Raw genomic sequence first — 27,043 nt, 5'->3', positions numbered from 1 at the left:
TTACCCTAAAATGTACTCGATCTTTCCGTTCCTGCTTCAATCTCTCGTTCTCTCTTTGCTAAACCGTAAGACCCTACCTTTTCCTTCACTCTGCGTCTCTTCATCTCACTTCCTCGCTCGCTATGGACTCGAATATCTCGGATTTTTAAAGACGTGGTGTAAAGTTTAGTTTTTGGGCCTCTTGTTTTTAGTTTACTTTTTTATTTGCGTTTGGTCACCTGTTATTTAAATGTTTCGCCCTTCGTCAATGTGCAGACGCCTATGAGAGTAACATTGGCACTCTGACCCATGTCTGCTCTCGCTCTGCCACTCTCGTTCTGCTTTTTAACAAATTCAACACTCGCTGTAAGAGACACGCTGCTCCATTTGATTTTTCCACTTCAGAGCCGAGGCTGTTGATTGTGTGTGTGTGTGTGTGTGTGTGTGTTAGAGCTAAGCGTTAACTCTCTCCTCTCCCCCGCAGGTTGCTACTGACAGACGTGCCTTTGACATCCGCTGCTGCTTGGACTGCTTGAAAGGGCAACACCCCCCTCCCCTGCCCCCTTTTTCCCGCTTCTGCCACCCGCCACCCGCTTCAGTGCCAAGTGACGTCCGCAGTCCTGGACAAGAACGGCCTCTGCCACGCACCTGGTCGCCACAGCAACACCCTCCGCCCCCCTGCCGTGTGCCCCCATGTTGCTTCTCGAGTCTGTGTCATAAGGACGGATCCAGGCAGTGTGTGTGTGTGTGCATGTGTGTGCGCATGTGTGTGTACGTATGTGTGTGTGAGTGTGTGTGAGTGAGTGAGTGAGTGAGTGTGGGCGAGAGGTGACTGCTACTGCCTCTTTCCACACCGCCAACTCTCTCCCCCTCTTTCCCCGCAACCACACGTAATCAATAATGAGTTTCACCATCCGTCTGGCCTGGCAGCGCAGCTGAGGAGAGACCGAGTGACAGCGAGACAGAAAGAAAGAAGAAACAAGAGACAGAGGCCTCAACAGATAGAGGCTTCAAAAATCGAAAAGGTCACGACAATGGGCCTCTGAGTTTTGATTTCTGAGTGCCTACAAACGAAAAGCCAAAACACGTCCAAATCTCGTCTCGCTTTCCGAGTGCACAAACCAAACCGGACAAAACGCTTCCTCTGCATCAGCGCCGTCATATCGTCTGGATTTTTTTTTTTTGCTTTTAAGCCAAAATGGCGGTAAATGTGACGCCCATCCGGGACACGAAATGGCTGACGCTGGAGGTGTGTCGCGAGTTCCAGCGAGGCACCTGTTCCCGACCCGACTCTGAATGTAAGTTCGCCCATCCGGCCAAAAGCTGCCAGGTGGAGAACGGGAGAGTCATCGCCTGCTTCGACTCCCTCAAAGTGAGTAGTGACTCCACAGCCTGCTTCTTTTCTTCTTAACACGTCTTTCGGGAACTTACTTGAGGAATGAACATGATCTGCTACATTCACCAATCTTGAACGTTCACATTCGTAGCTGAAAGTGACTCATGTCTGTATTTAATACGAACACATCTGGGTCTAAACACATCTGTGCATCACATTGATATAAGTTTTACATGATTTCCACATGTCACAAACATCACAAACAGTCATATTTGTACAGGCGACAAACCAATGCTCTAGTACGCCAAGTCTGCATCGCAGTGTGCTCTGGATATGGCTAGCTTTGAATGTTTTATTTTTTTTTCATAAAAAGAGGCACGTTGAGCGTGACCGTGACATTAAGTGGAGACTTTTGCCTCATCTTTTACTTTGACATTGTAGCTACAAGTGTAACAATCCAACACTTTGTTACGACGTATCAATTTAAAAGGGAATCTTGTCTTATAAATATGAATCATACCGTATTATGTGGAAGCTTGATGTTTACACCCTTGATGTTTACACAACCGAAATCTAATCGTAGTCATGTTTTGACTTGATTTCTTGCCCAATTCTTTTGAAAACCTGATCTCTTTCCTTAGATTTCTTCTAGTTTTTCTCAAGTCTATTCATTTAACCCAAATATCAAGTACATTTCCTCATCCGCCCAATGAATTTAGAAATAGAATGCAAAAAGGAATGCAAAACGTGCATTGGGAAAAGCCACGTGAATCCCGATCTGACCATTCTCCTACAGCATGGCTGTCCGATCTACATATGAAAAGTCACGTTGGAATACACAGATCGGATTATCGTGTCTACACGGTCCAGAAGCAAAATGGATCTGTGTCATCGACTTGGGCGGAAAATCAGATCTGTGTCACGTTACACTGGTCATGTGAATGTAGCCTAACTGTCAGTATGAATATTTTCCCACAACCAAAGTTTTAAGAAGCTTGCTTGTGTTGAAGTTTGTTGATGTTAATGACGATGATGTCAGTTCCAAGTAATATCATGGAGATCAAATTGACTTAAAAAAATCTGATAGGTTCATGGTTGCCAAATGTTACCACAGCCACTACGTCACAATCCAGATTGTCTGGATTGAAATCGAGTTAGAGCATTGTTGCTTCATCCTGCTGGAGCTGCTGATCTTGTTTTCTTTTACTGCGTGGCGATTCGTAGTGCTCAATCCTCAGAGATGTGTAAAAAAAAAAAAAAAAAAAAAAAAAAAAAAAACATTCTTTAATAGCAACCTGTGATTGAGTTGGAGTATTGATTGTTTCAACCATAAGAAAGCACTCTCCGTGTCTAGAGAAGCAGTATTACAGAACTCTCTTTATATATTATTCCTTACTTTTACTTTCAAGTTTAGCCTTTTGGGATATTGCAATGGAAGTGCATCATGAATCATGCACTTTCCAGGAGGTAACCTTTTAGCATTAATTAATTATTTAGTCGCAATATATTGATATATTGAAATTGCATAACCTATTGTTTGAGATGATGGGAGCTGAGATGTTTTTGGTTGTTTTTGTTTTTTTAATGGTACCGAAAGGCAATCATGCAAATTACACTTGAGTTGGCATGGCACAGAAATGCCTACCAGCTACCAACTGTGTATTATTTACAAATGTCCAAAATGCTCTTAGGATTAACACAACTACCTGTTTGGATTAGGAAAGTTCACGATGGATAAAGGCAGGATGCAAGTGCAGGTGTTATTTATTTAATCCAAGAATAGTCAGTATACATAGCAAGTCCCAATACACATATAGACAACAACGAACTAGGATATTCTGTACTCGAGGTTATAAATGGGCAAAACCAGGAAGTACTATGGAAACCAGGCTTGGAAAATAAGGCTCAGATTTACAGTAATTGTTCTAAATGCATGGTAAGACTTCACGATGAAGAGAGATGAAACACAATTAAACAGCATGGTATAAATAGGAAAACTAATTAAGGGCTAAACACAGAGCGGGCGCACACATTTAGGGAATAAACAAATGGCAGGACGGGGTGGAGACAAAACAAAGAACAAAAACAAAGGCACGTGGCGAAACAAACAAAAAGCCCATGGAGACAACAAATAAATGCAAACAGAGAGGCGATTGAGAGGAGGAATTGGTGAGGAAAACTATTGTATCTGTTGGAAGTTTGCATTTTTGGAATTTTTAAGTTACACTTTTATGTCACATTGCTATGAAGTTGTTCACAATCAAAACCTTCATAAACCCAAACATAACAGCTACTTTGCAAAACTGGAGAACATTTTTAAGAAACAACACGCAGCATGACCTTAGATTGAAATTTGCGGTAACATTATTTGGTAACGAACCATATTTGGTATGGTTTCAGGTGTTACCTGGTCTGCACTTATTTTAACTTTAGGAGTTCTACACGGTTTTACACTGGTTCTCATTCACCAATGGTAGCAGAGCTGCCATGCAAGGCGCTAACTTGCCATCAGGAGCAATTTGGGTTCAGTGTCTTGCCCGAGGACACTTCGGCTTCGATTCGTGGACAACCCGCTCTACCACCTAAATACGTCATATGTAACGTCATGTTACCATTAACTGTTGTTTTCTAGTAAACAAACGTACTGATAACGCCCAATATGAAAGCCCTTTATTACATTAAATATAAACTTCTGGCTTGTGAATTGAATTTACGTCTTCGAATAACTCACGCATTTTGTATTATTGACCATACTGATAATAAATACTGGTGGTGTTTAGCAACAAAGAAGGGAAAAAAAAAAGCATTGAACGATTGTTTCTATAGAAACAACTCGTTGTCGTGTCTGAGAAGATGAGCTGTCAGCTTGTAATTACTCTTACGGTGTTATGAAACAAGGTTCCTGTAACATTACCTTTGCAGTTTGCATGCATACAGGAGAAAGGATGAATTAATAATGGGAAATCTAATGCATGATTTCATCAACTGTCATTGAGGTTGTATTTAGATATTTGGTGCTCATGGGGACATCTCCTTCTTTGCCCTAAATTGAGACGTGAACATCTGTGTGTCCTCTGGCTTCGGGGATGCTGGGAAATGTTCAATTAAATCCATACACATAGAAATTGGATTCAAAGGAAACCAGCATAGTTACCTCAAATGATTCTACAATATTGATTTTACACTCTGACAAAACAAAGGTTCGTGTCCTGACCTGCCCCGTGTATGTTCATATCTGTGCTGTTCATCGGATTGACAGGGACTTTAATAAACAAAAAGACTAATGCTGTATATGGAATGTGAAGAAGGGAGAGTCATTTATGACTTCACCAGACACCCTGTTCTACAAATATTTACAATTCTTTTGCACAAAATTTAAAAAAAATAAATAAATAACAGAAACCAACCACATATTATAAGAGATTAACTTGGAGAGGCATATAACAGAAAAGTACATTTGATACGGATTGCTATCTTTTGATAATCAGTTTAAAATGACTAATCTGACCAAATGGAGGTGTTTAACATAAACATAAACCTTTCAGATATGTGTATTGCGGCTCACGTCATTTACTGAAGTAGTAAACTCAAGCATTCCATGCATTTATCGAAACTTCCTCCAAATGTTGATGCCCTCATTTCTACTTAATATGTTGAGACTAATTGAAATACAATGCAAAGCTGTATACTGAGGTATATTAAATATTAAAAGAATCCAATATTGTTAATTCTTAATACCGTGTGTCGTTACCTGGATGATCGATGACTGTTTTAATGTTTTGTGAGAGTTCTTCATGAGTCCCTTGTTTGTCCTGAGCAGTTAAACTGCCCCACTGTTCTTCAGAAAAATACTCCAGGTCCAAACACTCTTTACTTTTCCAGCATCTTCTGCATATTTGACCCCCTTTCCAACAGCCGCTATAAGATATCCAGATCCATCTTTTCACACTGAGGGACTCGTACACGACTATTACAAAAGGTGCAAACCTTCCCTGATGCTCAAGAAGGCAACACGATACATTAAGAGCCAGGGGGGTGTAAACTTTTGAACAGGATGATTGGAGTAAATTGTTATTATTATTATTATTATTATTAATTAGTCTTCTGTGAAACATGTAAATATCTTACGTGGCTTCTGAAGGGCAGTACTAAATGAAAAATATAAGCTCTTTTATACAAAATTTACACCAATCACCCTGTTCAAAAGTTTACACCCCCCTGGCTCTTAATGTAGTGTGTTGCCCTATTGAGAATCAGTGAATGTAGCGAATGTACTCTACACATAACTATGTTATCTTTTCATATTTTTCCCCCCATCAGTTTGAAGGTGGTGTTATGAGACACTGCGGTATTCAACAATTTCTCGAAAACGGTCCAGTTGGTCCAGATAAACAACTAACATGACAAGATGGTAATAATAGTTACAGTACCTTTTAATGCTTAGTCATTAATGAGTAGTTAATGTTTATAATGAAGACCATTTGAAGTGGTGATGTTTTACTTCGTAGTGGTGCTTCCCATTACTATTTTGACTAGAACTGTGAACAGAGGAGACGTTTGTATTGAATTTGACGCAAGGAGACAAAACGCATAGTCTTTTATCCATGTCTCTGCAAACATCTGTTGAAGTTTCGTTGTCTTTTTTTAAAAAAAACAAAAAAACAACAACAACAACAACAAAAAACAAAACATTCCATGTTGTCAGTGTCCAAATGGCTGCAGAGAGGGTAAACAAAATGTTAAAACCCTCAACTTTTGCAGGTAATGTCTCAAGCCCTGTAGCTAGTGTCTGATCCGATCTCTTTGCCTTCGGCTAAATAATTTATATAAATCATTCCGCTGAAAATATGTTGAGAATGCTGTTGATGATCCTGGGTTTAATAATTGAATTTGAAGCAAGAACATGAAGCGCTTGAGTGAGACAGACTTCCATTACTTCTTAGCTTCATTAGCCTGTTAGCTCATGTAAGTAGCGAACGATTTGGCTGAGTAACTGTATTTTAGGCAAAGGGAACATTGTGTGTTGTTTGTATTTCTATTTTTTTTTGTGTGTGTCAAACTATCCCTTTAAACCCATTTAAGCCAAAATGCATGAATTGTGCTTCAGAGAAGGTTGAGTCCTCTTAGAGTGCTCTAGAAACCCGGTATTTGTTGCAGTAGAGTTGTGAGTGAAATAATATAAATGCGATTAAGAGGATTTTGTGCTATACCACTTTAAGGTCTGGATTCTGCTGAAGGGAAGAACACTGTGTTAGTCATACAGGTTAAAGGGCCAGCTTGATCTAACACACACACACACACACTATAACACACACACACACACACACACCTTGGCATTTCCCTGCCAGGTTCTCTGCCCAGCTTTTGCTGGAATCGTTTACACCTTTAACATAGAAAAAAAGAGAGAAAGGGAACAAAAAAACGGTTCTTACTACGTGGCAGGCACGATCGGGTTTGTCACCAAAAAAAAAAAAAAAAAAAAAAAGTAAAGGAAGCGCAAAAATTTTTTCCTTGAGCAAATCAGATCCAAGCTGAATGAGTCTTCAACAAATGCTGCACTTTCAGTTAGTCGGATTAATTCCAGGAAAAAGCCAGACACAAAACAGGAAATTATGTGTGAGGAACGAACAAAGGCCACCTTTCCACTCATTTGGCAGAAACGTTTTATCTGAAGAGACTTACAGATATGGCAGAGAATCCATTCATGCTGTAGATATGAATAGCTGAAGGTTTGGTTTAGTGGCTCGGAAACAGTTCTGAGATTTGAACACACACCCTTCTGGTCACATCTCTACATAATCAATACTGCATTTTACAGTAGATTTGAGTTCTCAAGCCAGACTCACAAACAAATGACTTTTGTCAGTTTGTATGGGCTACAAACGAAATATTATACAGAATGGGGTTTTTATTTATTTATTTATTTTTACACAACATTCTTCCATATTTATTAGCGCTATGCTTAAAATGTTCTTGTTTATACTCTGAAGGAGTATAAAAATTCATAACTGCTACGAAGCACCGTCGATGCACTCCATTTCTGTGTAACATTTGCATTATTTACATATTCAAGGACAAAAAGTCTACATTTGAATGGGTTTTTTTTAATTATTTATTTATTTATTTATGTATTTAATATGAAAAAAAAGTAAAAAATCTAAGTGTGTGGATTGAGTATATTTTTTAAGTGGATTTTATGCACCATAGGAAGTAAAACCGCGCTTAAATATCCGTGACAGAAAGAGTGAATTCATTCATTTCATTCTAAAATATTTATGTTTGTTTGCTATTAAATACGATTATTTTGTTCCTCGTGATTTTCATTGCTTAGGAAAGCGACGTTATTATTTTATTTTGTTTACCTTCTGTAAGTCGTAAGTTCATAAATGCTTTAAAAAAAAAAGATGATGTAGCACTACTGAAAAGTATTTAAATATTCATCTTTAGCTAAATAAAATGATCAGTGCAGATCTGAAAGGAATTTTATCTCAAGTAAAACAGTAGATAAAATATAAATGTCATTTAAATTTAAATACATAAAAAAAAATGAATAGCATTAATAATAAAAACAACATTATTGAAAATAATGAAGTTGATATCAATTTAGATTCCAACATGGATACCAATAAATGGTGCACTGTAAAACCGGATAAGTTCATTTAACTCAAAAAATTTGAGGAAAGTAATTACCTCAAAAAAAATTTTTAAGTTGATAAATCGATTTCTTTAAGCCAAATACGCTTAAATCTAACAAAGAAATTAACTCAAACTTGTTATATTTAAGTGTATTTGCCTTAAAGAAATTGATTAAACAACTTAAAAAAAAATTGAGGTAATTAGTTTCCTCAAAATTAAACAAAATAAATAAATAAATGGAAAAGTCATGTGATCGCAAGAAAAGTCAAAATCAAAAATGTGTTTTTGAGGCACATCTTTAACTTGGTAATAAAAGTTGAGGTAAAAAAAAAAATGAACCACAATCTCACAACTCACAGACTGTACCTCTAACACACAAACACATAATAAATCATCACAACACACAAAACAGCGTGTTTTAATGTAAACGCTGTACACTGAGATGTTCAAATCCTCCCTCGAGATATATTTCTATTTGAAGTCAAGGGGTCTGGACAGATTAGACGTGTGTGCAAACATTTTTCTCCAACACCATGAGTGTGAGTGTGAGTGTGTGGGATGTGGCATTGAACATACATGAGTTTCGTGGTGAGAGAAGCTCAGAAGGCCTCTGCCAGCAGCAGATGGAAACTTCAAATAAAGCAAATAAAGAATAAATAAGGGGGGCATTTATGTTCACCGAGCATGATAAAGGCAGAAATTCTCACATTCTGCAAAACACATGGCTTTGATTAGGCTGCTAATGTTTGAGTGCTCTAAAGAAGCAGCATGATATTCACAAGCGCTTTTGTTTTCATGCATCGATCCACACTCATAACATAGTTTATCAAGTCTGCCAAACAAGAAGAAGAGAAAAAGAAAAAAACCTTGTTCCATGAGTAGTTATTTACTGAATAGTTGTACTAAACATATTGCTGCTTGGCCAGCATGGCGTGATATCATGTCTATATTTGATACCAAAGTACTAATATGTACAGTATGATGGTAAAACACGTGTCAAATCGATGAGCGTGAAACGTTTTTGATTGCTCATAGGTCGATGAGGATTTACCTCAAAGCAAAAAATCATTTGACTATTGATCGAATCTAATGGGTTTGTAGAGAAAACTCTATTAGTGGCCAAAGCACTAAAACAGGTTGGGGGGAGGGCGAGTTCATCTAGTTGTCTGAGGACTTGTCTGAGGAGTCCAGTGCAGTTTGGTTTCCATACTCTAAAGGATGTACTGAATCAGATTTTGAGCAGAGAAATCGGTACTGCAGCTTTAAATCACACGTTTTAAGATTTATTATAATCAGGAAATATACATAGTAAAAGTCAGAAGGTGTAATATTTTAGGTTCTTACATCTTAACAACAAAAAAGTTTCAATTTCATGTCAAGTCCCTTTTCGAATTGGGCGCGAATCATGTCTAATCATGTCTAATCATGTTCGATGAGGCAGCCATCTTTTCCACCCTTCTAAAAGTTCGAAGGTGGAATTATGAGCACATCTTACTCAAGGAGAAAGTCTATAATAGTTAGACACAGGAATAATCAACTACAATTTCGTTCAAACGGTCCAGTTATATAAAATTCTGCGCGTTCGAAGGTCCGGATAAACAGCTAACGTGACTGGATGGTGACGTTACCGTCATTAATGAGTACTTAATGTTTATAAATAAGACCGTTTGTGGTGGTGATGTTTTGTTTCGTAGTGGCGCTTCACATTACTGTTTTGACTAGAACTGTGAACAGAGCAGACGTTAGCATAAATCAGTCCCGCCAGGATTAACGCCAAATCAAGCAAACGCGGCAATATTCTGAGGAGCTTTTTGGGCCAAGACGCGACATCAAAACGCACATTCAGCCAAAGCCCACTTCGATTCACGTCCGCCGAACATGAGTACAGCTAAAAGGTTTCATTTACCAGCAAAAATCACAGCGAAAGACCGTGCAAAACAATTTCACCAATTCAAGACGGTTTTTGGCACCAGAAATGAAAGCAAGTTGCATTGCATATTTTTGGGAGGGGCGGGCGGGGGGAGGGGGGGTGGGGAAGGCACAGTAAAATCAAGCATTTTTTGGCCGCGACCATCACGGAAAACGTTGCGAAATCCAGTACGGACTGCTAAATGAACACAGAAGCATGCAACAGTAGCATACTGTAAATCCCGCTTTTCCAATGGTGAAGGAGGACACGAGGGAAGACCATGTGTTGCTAAAATGAACCCTGCTTTTCAAATAACCAGCTGGACCTGACAGCGTGGCATATATTGGCTGTTTTAATGGACATGATTGCTTTTCAAAGCAGATGGGAGGGTTGTGTTTGGCAGCAGAGCTCATATAATTGAGCTGTCGGTCGAAGACTTGTGTGAAGAGAAAATTGCCCCTGCACTCCAGAGGTTTCTTCTGATTACAGTGACAGTTGTTTTAGGACTTTGGTTCATTGCTTTAGTCTTTGTTTTTTTTGTTTTGTTTTGTTTTTTTTCCTTTCAGTTGTTTTTGCACTTTAGTATGTCAGGGCATTGCTCTTTCTTTTTTGTAGCTGAGATATTACTACTTGCACTGCCTCCAGTTACTGTTTTCTTTGCTTTACAGACAGTGTGAGAGTCTATATATCTTCCAATCTTATTCCTCTGATGATAGACAGTTTGTAAACTGTCTACGTTTCAGGGGTTTCAAAAGTGACCGGAAGTCATCTGAGAAATGTGATTTTGAAAAGGCAAGAGAAGAACTGTTTAAAGTTCTAACTGTTTCACTTGCTCGTTAAATCTGAAGTTCCTTCTCGTGCAGTTAAAACTAGGCATTTCGACTCCTCCTCCAGGTGATTATAGGTGTGGTCATTGTGCCCAGTGTGCTTTCACATATAGAAATGTAATTCTTTTAGTCATCCAGACACTGGACGTAATATTTTGATACATGGTACCTCTACACATGTGATCTATCTTATTCGGTGTGTTTGTGGTCTTGCATATGTTGGAGAAACTTCTAGACCTTTGCGTACGCGCATTAGCGAACATCGTATCATTATCAGAAGCGTAGATATGCGCAGCCCTGTAGCGTCACATTTCAGACAAGCTCTCACCACCTTAAGAGGAGGTGATCATGAGAAGAATGAGTGTTTTTGAGTCTTTTTTTTTCCCGTTAAGTACTTCATAGCCATAAAGCAGATCTAGAGAAGCTTAACTCGTGCTATATCGCGATCTCTATTTGCACGTAATGACTTTTGACGGGGAAAAAATGACTCGGTAATTCTAGTCACGGCACGGAGTTAAAACAGTCAGTTCATCATCATGACTTTTTCAATCAACACAAAAGCAAGCTGACCTTGTCTCATCTCAATAAGCACTGAAAACGCACCACGGTAGACTGCCTTCACATTTTTCCCCATATGCTCGCCACGGTGCCAGGAGCGGCAGCGTGAAAATGCATGTGTAGGTGTCGCTTTGCCCGTTATGCTGTCCTTGCCCTTGTTCAGGTGCGAGAGACACACACAGAGAGAGACGGAGAGCCTGCCACCGTCCACCCTAGCACGTCCTTATGTCTTTTTCTCCAGAGCACAGCCCATAACAAGCTCTTTGAGTAATGACAAGTGCACACTGTGTAGTACATGAGAGATTGTCTTCATCGTGTAGCAGGTAGATTGAGGAAGAAATATACAGAGGAGGGTTTACTGTAGCTCATGCAGTCAAGCAATACTGAGAGAGGTAGAACAGATAGAAAGGCAATAAAGGAATAAGAAGAGGATGTATTAAGGATGACGCACGTGGTTTAATGGGGGGAAAAAGAGCAAATTGGTTCAAAGCAGCACTTAGAGGGGCGGTCGATGTTTAACACCCGGTTTCAGTCTCGTACATCAGTCAGAGAGAAAAGAGGCCAGGGACAAGCGATCAGAGTAGATTAGGTCACGCCAAATCAACACAATGGACATCAGTGCGGACTTAGGTCCTGTAGAATAGAGCAAAAAGCATTGATTCTACACACTACATGTTTCATCAGGACTATGGAGGATTGTTTCCTCTGCTTTTCTCGCTGCTTTTCTCTTTTCTTGAGCTTCACACATACACACGCATACAAATCAGCAATAGAGACGAGCCAGCAGGGGGGGTCACGAGCTAGCAGGGGGGTCACGATTCAGAAAGAGCTACAGTACAGTACAGTGCATCTATTTTTCCCTTTTACTATCACACACACTCACACACCCATTTCCATTTCACGAAGCATATCTGTCTATCTCTTCTGTACAGCTCTTCGACCCGCTTGGTGTTTTTGGTTTTGACGCCGTTACTTACTACAGGAGAAAGGCTGAGCAGCCACGATGCTAGAATTCATATTTATTTAGCATAGCGCGCTTCAAAGATGTCCAATAAAGTAGTCTGCCTGTTTTGATTTTTAGCTAATCGACACTAATTATCAATATACCTAAACTTTTATGATATTTCACACTTTGAGAAACAATTGGAATGCTGACAGGCTGTGAATTATACACTGGCATTTAGTAGATTTTATGCTAAAAACATGTTTATACAGTTAGCTAGCTATTTCTAGCGGGCTAGCACTATAAGCTACCACTAACCCTAGTTAACGTGAAAGAACAAACCTGTTCTATGTTTTCCTGATCATACTAATGCCAAATAAGCAATGGCACTAAACATTTACAAAAGTATTCTAACTACAAATGAGAGGGTGATGCTAGAGGTAACTAATTAAGGAGAACACCAGGATAACGTTTATCTTTAGGTATTTCTTCTGTGCCGCTTTGGCTTTGTAATGTAGATCTGAGACATGCACTTCCACATGATTAACCTCTCACAGGGCTTGATAATTAGCGAACACGTTGAATCGATTATAATAAAGCCGGCAACGAAGTCAACTCTGCTGTGTTCTGACCCCGTGGGACTGTACTTAGTGCCTCATTTATTTTGTGCATTTACTTATTTAAAGAGAGCAGGAATGACTTATTAAGGCAAGTGGGAAAACAGATTGACTGTATTGATGCTGACCAGTTGGCTGTTGGCTGTGGTGGAATCAAAGTAATGTGACTCTCTGGAGAAATCCAGGAGAGTGGAACCTCAATCACTCAGTCACTAAAAATAACCGACTAAGAGGGAATGTGGGGGTAGTCTTACCGACACTATTTTATGTAAAATCTGAGCTCTAACATGCAAGACTGTAATGCTGCTGAATATTGTACATATAGTGTTTTAACTCAGCTGAACCCCACCTGTTACCTAAACCTTAACTTCACCAAAACCATAACATCACCTGAACCATAATGTCACCTTTGCCATAACTCCACCTTAACCATAACTTCACCTTAACTTCAACTTCACCTTGACAAATATCACAGCTTAAGTTCACCTTAAGCATAAGTTTACCTTAATTTCACCTAACCAATAACTTCACCTTAACTTTAATTTCACCTTAACCATAACTTCACCTTAATTTCACCTAACCAATAACTTCACCTTAACTTTAATTTCACCTTAACCATAACTTTACCTTAACCATAACTTCACCTTAACCATAACTTCACCTTAACTTCATCTTAAGTTCACCTAACCAATAACTTCACCTTAACTTTAATTTCATCTTAACCATAACTTCACTTTAACCTTAATTTCACCTTAACCATAACTGCACCTTAATTTCACCTAACCAATAACTTCACCTTAACTTTAATTTCATCTTAACCATAACTTTACCTTAACCATAACTTCACCTTAACTTCATCTTAAGTTCACCTAACCAATAACTTCACCTTAACTTTAATTTCACCTTAACCATAACTTCACTTTAACCTTAATTTCACCTTAACCATAACTTCACCCTAACCATAAATTTTACCTTAAACTAAACTTCACCTTAGCCATAACTTTATCTTAAACTAAACTTCACCTTAACAATAACTTCATTTTAATTCATCTTAACATAACTTCATTGTAACTTAACCTTAACCGTAACTTAACTTTGTGTTAGTTAACACATTAACATCAGCTAGCTAACATTAGGGTAGTGCAGTCAGAAATCTTTTACCAGTATCGAGCGGGAGTTAAATAAAAAGTCATATTAAAGCAAAACAAAAACTATTTGGACATGAACTATCTAAATTAATCCCAAAGCTAACTGATCTTATAGCTTGCGTTCAGTTCTATAACTGCTACAGTGACACAGCTTCTTCTCTAACTGGATCATCTTTGCTATCTCTCTTTATATATATATATATATATATATATATATATATATATATATATATATATATATATATATATATATATATATATATATATATATTTATATGTGTGTGTGTGTGTGTGTGTGTGTGTGTGTGTGTGTGTGTGTGTGTGTCCTGTAACAACACACGCCCAGAGTATGCTCTACTTAATATAGAGGGACAATGAAGGGATGGATGTCTGGAACCAAAAATGGAAATTGGTGTTTCTGTATGAACTGTCATGAAGGTTACTTCTATTTGTTTTTCCCTAGAAATGTTCAAGGGTTTTTCTATAGTGCAGTGCATTTGAAAAGACAGTGCAGTGCTATATGGAACCAGAAGGATATGCTATACGAGGCTGTATACGTGAAGAAAAAAAAAAAGCGATAAAAAGATTATTGTGTACTTCTTAGCTCAGTCGAGAATGGAGAGAGAGAAAGAGTGGTCTATTGTGGAAGTGATTTGTGAAATATAACAACTGGAGAATGGCTATCATAAACACACACACACACACACACACACACACACACGCACATGCACACACGCACAAGCATATAAACACTGTCCAACACAGTATAACAGTGAGACTTCAACCAAAGATTGATTGCAGAGATTAAGAGATTGAAAAAAGAGAGATCATGTTGAATAGTGAAGAAGAAAGAGTTATCGACACTGGTCTGGATTTTTCCCCAGGACATATCAGTAGCTGAATGCCTATTGAGTCGTGACGTCTCATCATTTCAGGTGATGCGGCCTGCATCTTGATTGAAATGAGTCGGCTCTTTCTCTCTCTCTCTAGCGCTCTCTCTCACTCTCTCTCCCTCTCTCTCGTTCACCCGTCCTGTCTAATATTCATCCCCTGTTTCCCCTCCTTAGCCATCTCACGATTTTAAGCAGGCCATTTGTAAGCCTTAGAAGCACTGCAGGAACACAAACATTGGAATTAAAATGCAGACAAGCGCGGGACAGAGGACAGAAAGAGAGATGGGGGAGGGCACTGAGATAGGAGGAGAGAATTAATTCAGGTGAGAGCTCAGCCTCAGAGCGGCTCATATGTGCTCAGTGGAAAAATCGAAACACATTTTGGAGTTCTTTGTGTTCCCTCCTGCACGTAGAACTCCACTCTACTACCAACTTGATTGACTTAAAAGAATGCAAATCAGGAAGGAATGACTTCTTTTTTTAACGAGGACTCATTTTCATAGAGTGAACCGAACAAATCATTTCCACCAGGGGTACAAAAGTTTTCAGTAATACTGATTTTCTTCATACTCGTCTTTTTTTTTTTCTATGTTAACAATCTGGAGGCATGACATTGGACTTCTTCAGTTCATTACTTTGTTAGATGTGACTTTTAGGTAGCTTGCTAGATGACAAACAAATATATCCAGTGTGGGCCATTTACTGTCCTGATTTAATATCCTGATGGGAATCCTACTCGAGCCATATATATGACCTATATATATACATGATGTGAATTTCTTTGAATGGGAATTAGTATTTTGCACACCCCAGACTGCCATCCCAATAAAGTTATTGCATCTGACCTGGCCAGCCCATTGTAAAACGTCTGGCTATGTCACTGCTCGAAAAGAAAGTCAGTATTTCTACAGTAACACACCCTTGCATCAGCTGAAGGTTAAAGGTGTTCCTCAATGGCCAATCAGTGGCCCTCTGATAGTTCTCGGATAGGATTTGAACTAGCATTATCACACAATCTTAGTGCTAAGCTATCACTTACTCATGAAATGTCTCCCTGTACACATTTATGATGAATAAGATAAACTTCATATTTAAAAGTAGCTTCAATATAATATCTATGCTGAGGAGAACTCACTAGGATAGTTCTAGGATGCAATAAACATGTAAGGTAGATCACAAGGATCTAACCAATCAGGAAAAGGAGGTGGGTCTATCATGTATTACCTGTCAATCATGTTACGATTCAATTCAGTATTCTCACCCTCTCACACTAGCATTCAGACGTTCTAGACTAGGCAGTGTTTCGGTTTGGGTTATACTGTAAGTCTCCAAAAAGCTAGCTTTAAATAACTTCTTGTAAAATTGTCGATTATACTTCTTAGGCTAACGACGGCACAAAGTGCAGTATGACGAATGAACAGCTGGTGACTTTTTAATGTCTACAGCACAATTTGTCCCCCTTTGAAGCAAAGTGGGCGGGGTTAATCTGTATAACTTTAGCTCTTAAACTTAAGCTGCGTTCACGCCATGTCCTAATTACAATAACTACGAGATTCCGACTTGTAAAATGCGTAAACTTGTAAACTAAGAACTTTCTGAGAGCTCCGACTGGTACCACCTGACCTCTGCAATGTCATGTGGAAACACTCAAAATGGCGGCGGATTCTGCAGTAAAATGTAGTTAAGTATTTATCTCATGATATTTCTGTGTAATAATTCATATAATTGGCTATTATTAATGTCTTAATAATCCAAGATTTAATCTGAAAATAAACAAAAGACATACAATATAGTTTACTGTAGTTTATTGTAATGTATTTTACAGTTGTCAACAACTTCATCTCTAGTAACGCATTGTCTAGTAATTACGGTAATTCTGACATGGTGTGAATGCAGCATTAACCAATCAATTGATGTCTCTCTTGGAATCTGCAGAGTTTATACTGTACGTTCCTGATTGAACGGCCTTTTCTAGTCATAACAAGTGAAAGATAACCTGTTGAGCAAACTGTAACCTAGCAAGTGCTAGCAAACAAAAGCTAATCCAACAATTAACAGCAAGCAAACGCTACGTGACAAACAAGCGTAGACTGCTTTGATGACTCTTTATCTGTGTGGGTTTATTTCCGTCCAATCTCATTCTGTCCAATCTTGTTTTGTTTTTTAACTTTAACTCTGCTGGATTCATTTGCAAGCTAGCTGGAAACCTGAAGTGTGTGTGTGTGTGTGTGTGTGTGTGTGTGTGTGTGTGTGTGTGTGTGTGTGTGTGTTTTTCACTCACTTTACTCCTCCCTTTCTATCAACAGCCAAGTACAGCAAAGACCCTGAGTGGGTTTTATTTATTGATTTTTATTTTTTTTAAACCATTTTATAGCTATGTGTGTGTAAGTGGAAAGCTACTGGCACGTTCATAGAGCCGCCTCTCGCTAACGCTGACAGCGGAAACCACCAGGCTTATTTTATAAGACTGCAGGGGTGGAAGCAGCCGCTGCGTCCTGTGTATTTTCCATGTTGCCTGCTCGTGCCAGTTGTGTATGTGTGTGTGTGTGTGCGTGTGTGTGTGTGTGTGTGTGTGTGTGTGTGTGTGTGTGTGTATGAATGTGTGTGTGGCACCATAGCTGAAACAGAAAGCCAAACAAAGGCTCATTCACACACAAAGACAGGTCTCTGCCATCCACAAAGGAGAAGAAGAAGAAAGAGGGGGAGGGGAGGGTCAGTGGCCATTAGGGAAGAGATAATTAGCTCTTCCAGTTTGGATCTGTCACTTTGCCTTAATGTCATGAGATCCACTCTGTTAGTGACCATGATCTCTCAGTGAGTGTGTGTGTGTGTGTGTGTGTGTGTGTGTGTGTGTGTGTGTGTGTGTGTGTGTGTTGTTTCATTACACTAGGCATGCTGATGATAATGTCCATCCTCTACATTCTACATGGATGTTGTGATACTGTATAAGATACACATTTCCAAGAAGACAAAATAATAACAATTAACACCGATCATCCTGTTCAAAAGTTTACACCCCCCGGCACTTAATGTATCATGTTGCCTTCTTGAGCATCAGTGAATGTTTGCACCTTTTGTAATAGTCCCTTTGTACGAGTCCCTCTGAGACTTTCTGACCCCAAGATGCAACTAACTTCTTCAATTCTCCAGCTGTGATCCTTGGAGATTTTTTGGCCACTCGAACCGTCCTCTTCACAGTGCGTTGAGACGATATAGACACACGTCCAATTCCAGGTTGATTCATAACATTTCCAGTTGATTGGAACTTCACAATTATTACCCTGATGGTGGAAGTGGACATTTTCAACGCTTGTGCTGTTTTCTTATAGCCACTTCCCATTTTGTGAAGCTCAACAACCTTTTGCTGCACATCACAGCTATATTCCTTGCTCTCACCCATTGTTATGAATGACTAAGAGAATTTGGCTTGTGTGTTACCTCATATTTATACCCCTGTGAAACAGGACGTCATGGTTGAACAATTTCCTGTTCCTAGTCACCCAGGTGTACTAAAAAAAATAATAATAATAAAAAATAAAACGTAAAATATCAACGGGAATATACTTAAAATATATTTTTCTCATATGAATTCCAATAACTGTTACACACCTATATTTAACAAAGATATTTTTTAATAAACTTGTGTTGTGTTTTGTATTTGCAATTGTTTGATATCCATGAGAGCAGAGTATTTTTGTGATTTTTTTTTTTTTTAAACAAAAGGCTAAACAATAAAGAGAATTCTTCACAGCATTCTTTGCTCATATTTACCAAGGGTGCCAATATTTGTGGAGGGCACTTTATGTAAACATTTGTTATGTAAAATAGCTTATACAGGACGGTATTAAAAAAAAATACAAAAAAAAAAAAAATTGCAATTTGTATGATCCCTCTTATTTTATTTAAATTATTAACATTATGTAATAAAAGCGTATGTAAACTTATGACCTCAACTGTACATTACAGCCAGTAATTAAAGAAATGAACAATTCTGCTGTACAAATTCCGGTGTAAGTTGTTATTATAAAACTGACCATGTACAGTATTATCATTAATATAAACCTTATCTTTTAAGGTTTATATTAATGAGCTGAGAAGTCATTTGAAGAATCTTGTACGGGCTAGAACATACACAGTACATGATGTACACATACAGGATAATAACACGTTCGTTACGTCCAGTGACAGGAAACGCAGCTTTAACGCCGTTTTAAAGTGACGCTTCAATAAGCAAGCATGTCTCATGTGGCAAATTTGTGGTGACCTTGTTTGGTGCCAACCTTGAAAAGGCAGACAAGGACAAGAAGCAAAAACCAGCCGAGGTGCTACCAGAGACCTGATTATAGAGGACCTCATAGGGATGAATGTGTCTCTCACTTGATCTCTGTCTAGGCTTCTTGTCCACATTAGTTTGACGGTTTTTGCCCTGTCTTTATTTTATTTTATTATTTTTTTTGTCGCTCTCTAAGTAGGGAAGCGTAGCAATTAAGAGCTGCCATGTACTGGGACGGGATCTATTTAAAGGGTAACCCTCATCAACCCTGTCAGCTCTGATGGAACCCACATGAGGCTGCCGTGTCAGTGTCTATCCGAGCATACGTACAGTACGAGAAAGCACAGGACTAACTGTAAAGTGTTTTTAAAAAGCCAATGAAATGCTGCTTTGATATGTGTAGGAGTTATTAAGTGGCTTTTATTTATTTATTTATTTATTTGGAGAGCCTCTCATCTTTCTTTTCTAGACTTCAAAGGTTGGACTGCGTCAGATGTTTGATGGGACAAGCCAGTTTAAAGCAACTTTGATTTTGGGTTACTCTGTTGCAGCGCTTCATTCGATGCCATAATTCCGCTAAGGACGACTGGATTTATTTGCCTGATTTAAAAGTCAACTGCTTTCTATTGCGCCCCCTCTTCCGTCACGCACTCCCAACCTCATGTTCGATCTCATGTCGGTTTCGCCCTACCTTTTCCTCTGTCCGCTTTTCCTGTTCCGATCTACCCCGGTGAAAAAAATGCAAGTCATTTCCTTGGATCGCATAGCTGGCTTAAAATAACAGGGAATGGCCGAGCGAGGCACTTTGCTGAAGGCCCGAGTCTTCCATCTATCACTGAATCAGCCTGTCTAAATGATGCATGCAACAATTAAGACAAGAATTCGGACTGGCCTTTATGTCATGTGTGTGTGAATCTGTGTGCGGTGGTGTGAGGGAACATTCTTGACCGTCGTGTTTGTGAAAGTATGCATACAGTATGTGAGGCAGTTGTGCCATTTTGATATTATAACCTATTAAGCCTGTCTATTTTTTGCTATCTTCATGGCAGGCTGAAAGTTCGCGTAAGGTGAAGTCCTCCCGCAGGGACGAGGGTAATAGACTCCCTCTAATTTAAAAAGCAGAAGGGAGGAGGGAGGGTAAAGAAGGGGAATGAAGGAAGGAAAGAAGGGGTGAGGTTAAGACTTTGTGCCAGCGCGGTTCAGGCTCGGCGCCAAAGGCCTCAGGCTTGAAGCCTGAACTTTAAGTACAGTCTTTTCAATACATAGCTAGACAGAAGGGGTAAGAAAATCACTCTCGTGCTCGTTTGAGAGCTGAAATTAAAATTGTTTAGCTTTGAGAGGGAAGTATGGAAATGTGTGTGTGTGTGTGTGTGTGTGTGTGTGTGTGTGTGTGTGTGTGTGTGTATTGGTTTGTCTGAGTTTTATTTAGAAGCTTAAACTTTCAGTAGAACAAAAAAAAAATCCCTTGTTCTTGCTTTGAGATGAAAGAAATGGCCGTTCTAAATGAACCGTTCCCCTCAGGAATGCTAATCATGCTAATAAAGGATTCCCCCACACACTGCTAACCATAATAGCATTTTGGAATGACATGCTGTATTCCATTAAGCTCTTTCCATCACAGAGTAAACTTTCTCTCAGTCCTAACAAGACTGGATGTTTAGATAGCACCCGATTTCTTCCTTCAGCGCTAAAGCAATGTAGCTCATTGCAGGGTCGTTTGGGTTCTATAGCGAATTGACACTGGTGTTGAAAACATTCTGCTAAGCTAAAATTGTTAGCTAGGGAAATGCTTTTGTATAAAAACTGGCTATTGTTCTGGATATTTTGACTGTCCACCATGCTGGATAGTCTCTTTTATTGATGTTTTGTTTTTGTAGTCCGGCGTCAAATCTCAACACAGAAGGTCTACTGTCCACATCAATGTTTAATACTGAACCATTTGCTGTAGTTCGTGCTTTATGGACAAATCAGTTGCCTGAGACAAGTAGATTTCATGTCCAGGCTATTTGTTTTTTGTTCATAGATGCTAATTCCTACTGACCTTTACAAAACAAAAGTGTTCATTTGGTATGTCTTTTTAAACGTAATGCATGTCACGATGCACCACAGTAGTGTGTGATACTCGTTTCAAATCCTACCACCTGCGGTCCTACACACATTTTACACATTGTTTTTCAATTCTAAGAGCAAAAAAAATGAACTTGCATTTTTGTCAAGACCGGGCTTGCCAGACTACCTCTATCTCTTCAATGCTCCTTAAGCAGGGACGTCGCTAGGCCATCGCTAGGGGGCGCTAGGCTGTCGCCAGGGGGCCCAATATACATTAGCCTGTTCCTGGGTGGGCACTAGGACCTGGGGGAGTGATCCACACACGACACAGTTTACTGTTTAAACGTTTTACATTGGTTTTATTAATAATGCTGACTATTCATGTACTGTTATTGTCAAGTCTTAATCATTTTTCATTTGTTCAATTCATGTATAAATACTGGGCGCACGGTGGCTTAGTGATTAGCACGTTCGCCTCACGCCTCCAGGGTCAGGGGTTCGATTCCCACCGTGGCCCTGTGTGTTTGGAGTTTGCATGTTCTCCCCGTGCTCCGGGGGTTTCCTCCGGGTACTCCGGTTTCCTCTCCTAGTCCAAAGACATGCATGGTAGGTTGATGGACATGTCCAAAGTGTACGTAGTGTATGAATGGGTGTGTGAGTGTGTATGTGTTTGTGCCCTGCGATGGATTGGCACCCTGTCCAGGGTGTACCCCGCCTTGTGCCCGATGCTTCCTGGGATAGACTCCAGGTTCCCCATGACCCTGAAAAGGATAAGCGGGATAGAAGATGGATGGATGGATGGATGTATAAATACTATACATCTACGATACCGCAATATACTGTATAGTTATTAATGGTCCAGTGGAGAGATAAATCAATCGGCTTGTTGGTAAGCATCCATACTGTGTATTGTGCTTTGGCAAGCAACTGGACCGATATACTGTTCCAGATGACAGAAAAGACCTGGACAGACAGAGAAAGGGAAAAATTCAGTTAGAGAAAGAGGTCAGAGTGAGGGATAGCTCTAATCCGTTTTTATTGTTATGGTGTCTGTTGGAACAGTGTTTGTGGTCATTGCTATCGCTCAGCAGAGCTTAACTCGTTTATCCCACAATTCTATCATCAGGAAGAGCAAAATCATTTCCGGCTGCACATTGGGTTTGGTTGAAATATATCATAATTTTTGTGCCACAGGAAACGAGTCTCATGGCTGGAGTTGCTCGCGATGTGTTTTATGAACCAAAGTAAATGTAAAAATTTGATTTCTGGTCCCTAAGCAGACGCAGCTATTGAACTGAACATGATGTCACGATTGAAATTTTTAGAAATGAGTCATGTTGCGGGAAAAATAGTATAAGCGGATAGAGTGAAGACTGGGATTAGAGGTTAGCTTTTATTATCGATTTGTTCGTATGAAATCCATTAGCGGTACTGCTACTTGTTAAATTTTTTTAAAGTAAGGGGGGGGGGGTCTTTCTTTCATTTTTTTTTTTTAGAAATACAAGCATAGATTTAGATCCCTTATGAGCAAGGCAGATGTGACGCTGGGAAGGGAAATTCCCGGGTTGAGCACAGGACAGTCTTTATGATGACAGGAGCAGTTCTTAGGTCTTCCACTGAACCTTTCATACTATTTGTTACTTGTTGGAAGGACAGACTTGGATATGCAGTGTTTATTTGAGGTAAGCCCTTTGCGCCATCCCCCTACACTCCTATTCTGTTGAAGTGGAGCTATCCTCCTGTTGATCAGTGACGATCGATGTGGGCGAGTTCGTAACCTGAAGGCCAACAGGAGCACGAGAAGCACAGAGATTTAAAATAAATAAATAAACAAATAAATCAGCTTCAACTCCACCCTCCATTCAACGCAAGCTATCTCTTCAATTCACCATAGCTCATGGCACTCTCGCTCTGTGTGTCTGTTCTCCTCTCCACACACACACACACACACGCACACACACATGTACACACTTCAGCTCAGTCAGCTGTTCTCCAGCAATATGAAATTAGTTTTGGGTCCTTCCACACATATTGTTTTTATTCAATTCTCAAGGGCACCTCTGTGACGCTTGATACCTCTTGACATTTGTTTAATATTCAGAAGTGGTACGCTCCTGGTCCAAGGACTCACACACATACACGCACACACACATGCACACTGCATAATCTCTAACGCTGTCTCTTTCTCTCCCACTCACTGCTCGTAGAATTAGATTAGTGATCAATACGGTGGGTGCGGAAGCTATTATGTAAGTTCGAGCCTTTGGACCTTGTAGGTGTGTGATGTTTTCAGAAGTCATTCATGTGTTACATAAGTCAATTTTACACATGCGATTGTTTTAGCTGTGCTTGAATGGGCTGGAAAAGGAATTTATTCTTCAAGCATGCAACCCTGCCGGATTAAGGCACGAGAGGATTTTCTCGTCTAATGTCTCTAAGGGTGCTTTCACATATACAATTCATTTGAATCGCACCCTGATGTGTTCTCCCACTCAGTGCAGGTTTTTTGGCAGGTGAGAGCACAGAGCACTCACGCTCGAGTATGAACCAAAAGAACCGATAAATAAGTCAGTGCGAACTGGTCTCAGTCGGCTTCCAAGACCACTCTAGCAAGGTTCTATTATCTGCTGCAGGAAGTGAACCAAAGAGGTTGTGTCAAATTAACATACTTGCACACTATTACACTTGCATGCTATCATACTTGCACACTCATAACTAGGATATATTCTAGCTACGCCATTGGGTTATGGTTGCGATTCATTTTGATTCAAGCCAAGTTCATAGATGAGAACTGTCTGGTTTTTGTGTGAGCCAATAGAAACCAAGTGGGTGGGACTGTTGTGTCTTTGTGCAGTGAAAAAGAAATGGAAATGCTGCTCATTTTTAAGTAGCGGTCGCTCCACACCTGACTTTTACCTGGCTGTTTCCTCACTGCTGTTTGGTGCATAGTAAACAATAAATTGTCCAAAAATAAAAATCAAAATTCCTACACCATGTTTGTTTGTTTTTTTGTTTGTGGTCAAATTCCTTTTTCTATCTGCTTGGTAGGATTATCTTGTTAGCTATGTTGGCAGCTCTGGGTGCTTCCAATTGTATATGTTCACATATCCTTGCATTAATAATGAGGGCAAACTTTAGATTCCTGAATGAATGTTCCTATAACGTTTTAGTAGTTTTTTCGGTTTAAAAAAAAATTATATTCGACATAAATTTTTACCAATGCCTGTTCTTTTTGAGCAGCGTACCCCAAAATAACTCTGGCATTCATGCTTGGCATTCTGGATATGCTTCAGTTTCATCACAAACTCAGTTCTGCAGATCATTTCAAACTTTTGTGGAAGGATGTGTACAATGTTGCCGAAATAATGTACGATTCAGCTGTCCTTATGCTGTTTTCTCAATGCGACAGCTTTTTATCCCAGGAGTGAAAATGGAACTCAGAAAATCTGCCTACCTAGGCAGCTTATTCCCAAAGATATACAGGGTTAGTCAAAAGTCTTTAACAGCAACATAATGTGTGTTGAATGTTGTGTCTAGCTAACTGTAATAATTTGGTATTCATTTGTAAGTAAAAGAAAGGTAAGGGTATTTTTTTTTTTTTTTGGAATAGTCTGGATTGAAGGGGTACAGAAAGATCAAGAATTCTCAAGTGGTTAGCAACTTTGCCTCGCCCCTCTGCGGTTTGGGGTTCGAATCATACCTCCACCCTGTGTGTGTGGAGCTTGCGTATTCTCCCTATGCTTAGGGGGCTTCCTCTGGGGTACTCCAGTTTCCTTCCTCAGTCCAAAGACATGCATTGTAGGCTGATTGCCATTTCCAAATTATCTGTAGTGTGTTAATAGGTGTGCGATTGTGCCCTGTGATGGGTTCGCACCCTGTCTTGTGCCCCGAGTTCCCTGGGATAGCCTCCAGGGTCCTTAGCAACCCTGTGTAGGATAGGCAGTATGGAAAATGGATGGAGGGATGGACAACCAGGAGATGATGTCGTGAATCAGCACAACTACAGAGTTTCAGTTAATATCAGAGAGTTCAATACATCTACGCAGTTGTCAATCACTCTAGATCCATACGTTGACTGTCTCATCTACCATTTTCATCGGAGGAATAACAAGACTTCTCAAAAATGCCAAATGTAAAAAGGAGCATTAATAGTGCTCGCAGAAATATTGCAGGAGCAACCATTCATACATCACCTAGTCTTATGTGCAGGTCAGCTGCTAGACACCTCCTATTTTTGTGCTCACACTTGATCTTGGATAGCTGGTGAACTTCACCACTGTCTTCTCTGATTGTGTGCTGGTATTCCACACATGAGGGAATACCCCCTGGATAGTGCGGTGTTAGTTAGTGTGGGAAGAGAAGGGAACTGCAATGAATGCTAATCCTTGGTTATCTGCTTAACCCAGAATCTCAGTGCTAGCTGTGTGCAGCTACGTCTAAGAAAGAAGATGACGCTTGTCGTTTCAAGGACGTTCGATTCAAACGTTGAGCGTTTTTGTTTTCTTTTTCTTTTTTCTGTTAGAGCTTCACAAGGTGCAGTTAAGTCTTAAAGGAAGGGATATACAGTATGTAGATTAACAATTCCACAAGGGTGCTGTAAAAGCGAGAGGACTTGAATGTCAATGACAAAATGATGTGCTGATGGCCTAGGAGAAATGATGCGTTTTATATACCCAACAGAGGCATACTGTTAAAGAGAGAAATTTTTTTCTGCATGTATAGCAGTGAAATATAATGAGGAACATTATAAACCGCCGCATTAATAGATTTTGCAGCCGTCTCCTAACAGCGCGCCAGCATGAGACCCAAGGACATGATATCGCCCATGCTATTAACACCCAAGCTATTACGTTGAGGGTTATGTGCTCATGACATGCAGGTTGGTAGTTTAAATCTCAACGCAGCCAGATAAAAGCTGATGGATCCCTGGGAACATTTAACCCCTAGATTGGAGTTTCGATTGTTTACTTAAAAATGGTACTAAACTGTACTTTTCCCTGGAAAGCTGACCCTTAAGTGTACACTTATTGTACCTTTAACGTGTTTCTTTTACCTAGAAAGGTGGATAGTTGTGAAGCATTAAAGCGCTTTATCACTGTTCCTGGAGATCTACCTTACTGCACCTCCAACCAAAATCTAACACACCTGTTTTAGTTGATCAAGAACTTCGTAAGGCAATGATTAAATGGTCTGGTGGGCATGATTATGGTTGGAGTTAAGTCTCCAGGAAGGTAGATCTCCAGGAACAGGGTTGGTGACCACTCATTTAAATGGTAATTATGGTCCATTTATGTACCAGAATTTTCCCTTTTTCACATAACCATCCATCCATGCATCCATTTTCCATACCACTTATCCTACACAGGGGAGCCTGGAGCCTATCCTGGGGGACTTGGGGCACAAGGTAGGGGACTCCCTGGACAGGGTGCCAACCCATTACACACACTCACACACCCATTCACACACTACAGACAATTTGGAAATGCTAATCAGCCTACAGCGCATGTCTTTGGACTGGGTTGAGGAAACCGGTGTACCCGGAGGAAACCCCCCGAAGCACGGAGAGAACATGCAAACTCCACTCACACAGTGTGGAGGTGGGATTTGATCCCCTAATCCCAGAGGTGCGAAGTTCAAAATGTCTAATGTGTCTTCTACCCTAGCCTTAGGGCAGTTAGGTGCTTTTTCTTAGTAGTTTATAATCTAGCTAGCTACTTTATGAAAGTTTGGCTGTAGCTTAGATGTTTTCAATCTCAGTTTATTGTAGCTTAACAAGTTGCAATTGATAACTGGGCAGCAAGCTGGCTGCCATGTCATGGTTCCATAGGATCCTGAGCTCAGGGTCCCTGTGTGCACTGGATCCTCTGGTTCCCTC

General features: G+C 39.8%; 1 protein-coding gene across 16 annotated transcripts in view; it reads left to right on the top strand.

Annotated features, from left to right (window-relative positions):
* LOC108280598 (muscleblind-like protein 1) overlaps positions 1-27,043 on the top strand; it is a 111,738-nt gene that overhangs the window by 32,731 nt on the left and 51,964 nt on the right. For all 16 annotated transcript variants that reach the window (XR_006984251.2, XM_017495742.3, XM_017495741.3 and 13 more), the window contains exon 2: positions 464-1,351. Coding sequence is in view for 15 of the 16 variants with exons in the window: in XM_017495742.3 (XP_017351231.1) it covers positions 1,178-1,351 (174 nt within the window). In the remaining variant the exon portion in view is untranslated. The remainder of the gene's footprint in view (positions 1-463; positions 1,352-27,043) is intronic.

Source organism: Ictalurus punctatus, chromosome 20 (genome assembly GCF_001660625.3).
Source record: "Ictalurus punctatus breed USDA103 chromosome 20, Coco_2.0, whole genome shotgun sequence".
NCBI lineage: Eukaryota > Metazoa > Chordata > Actinopteri > Siluriformes > Ictaluridae > Ictalurus > Ictalurus punctatus.
The sequence above is the reverse complement of the archived record's forward strand: the minus strand, read 5'-3'. Positions and strand labels throughout refer to the sequence as shown.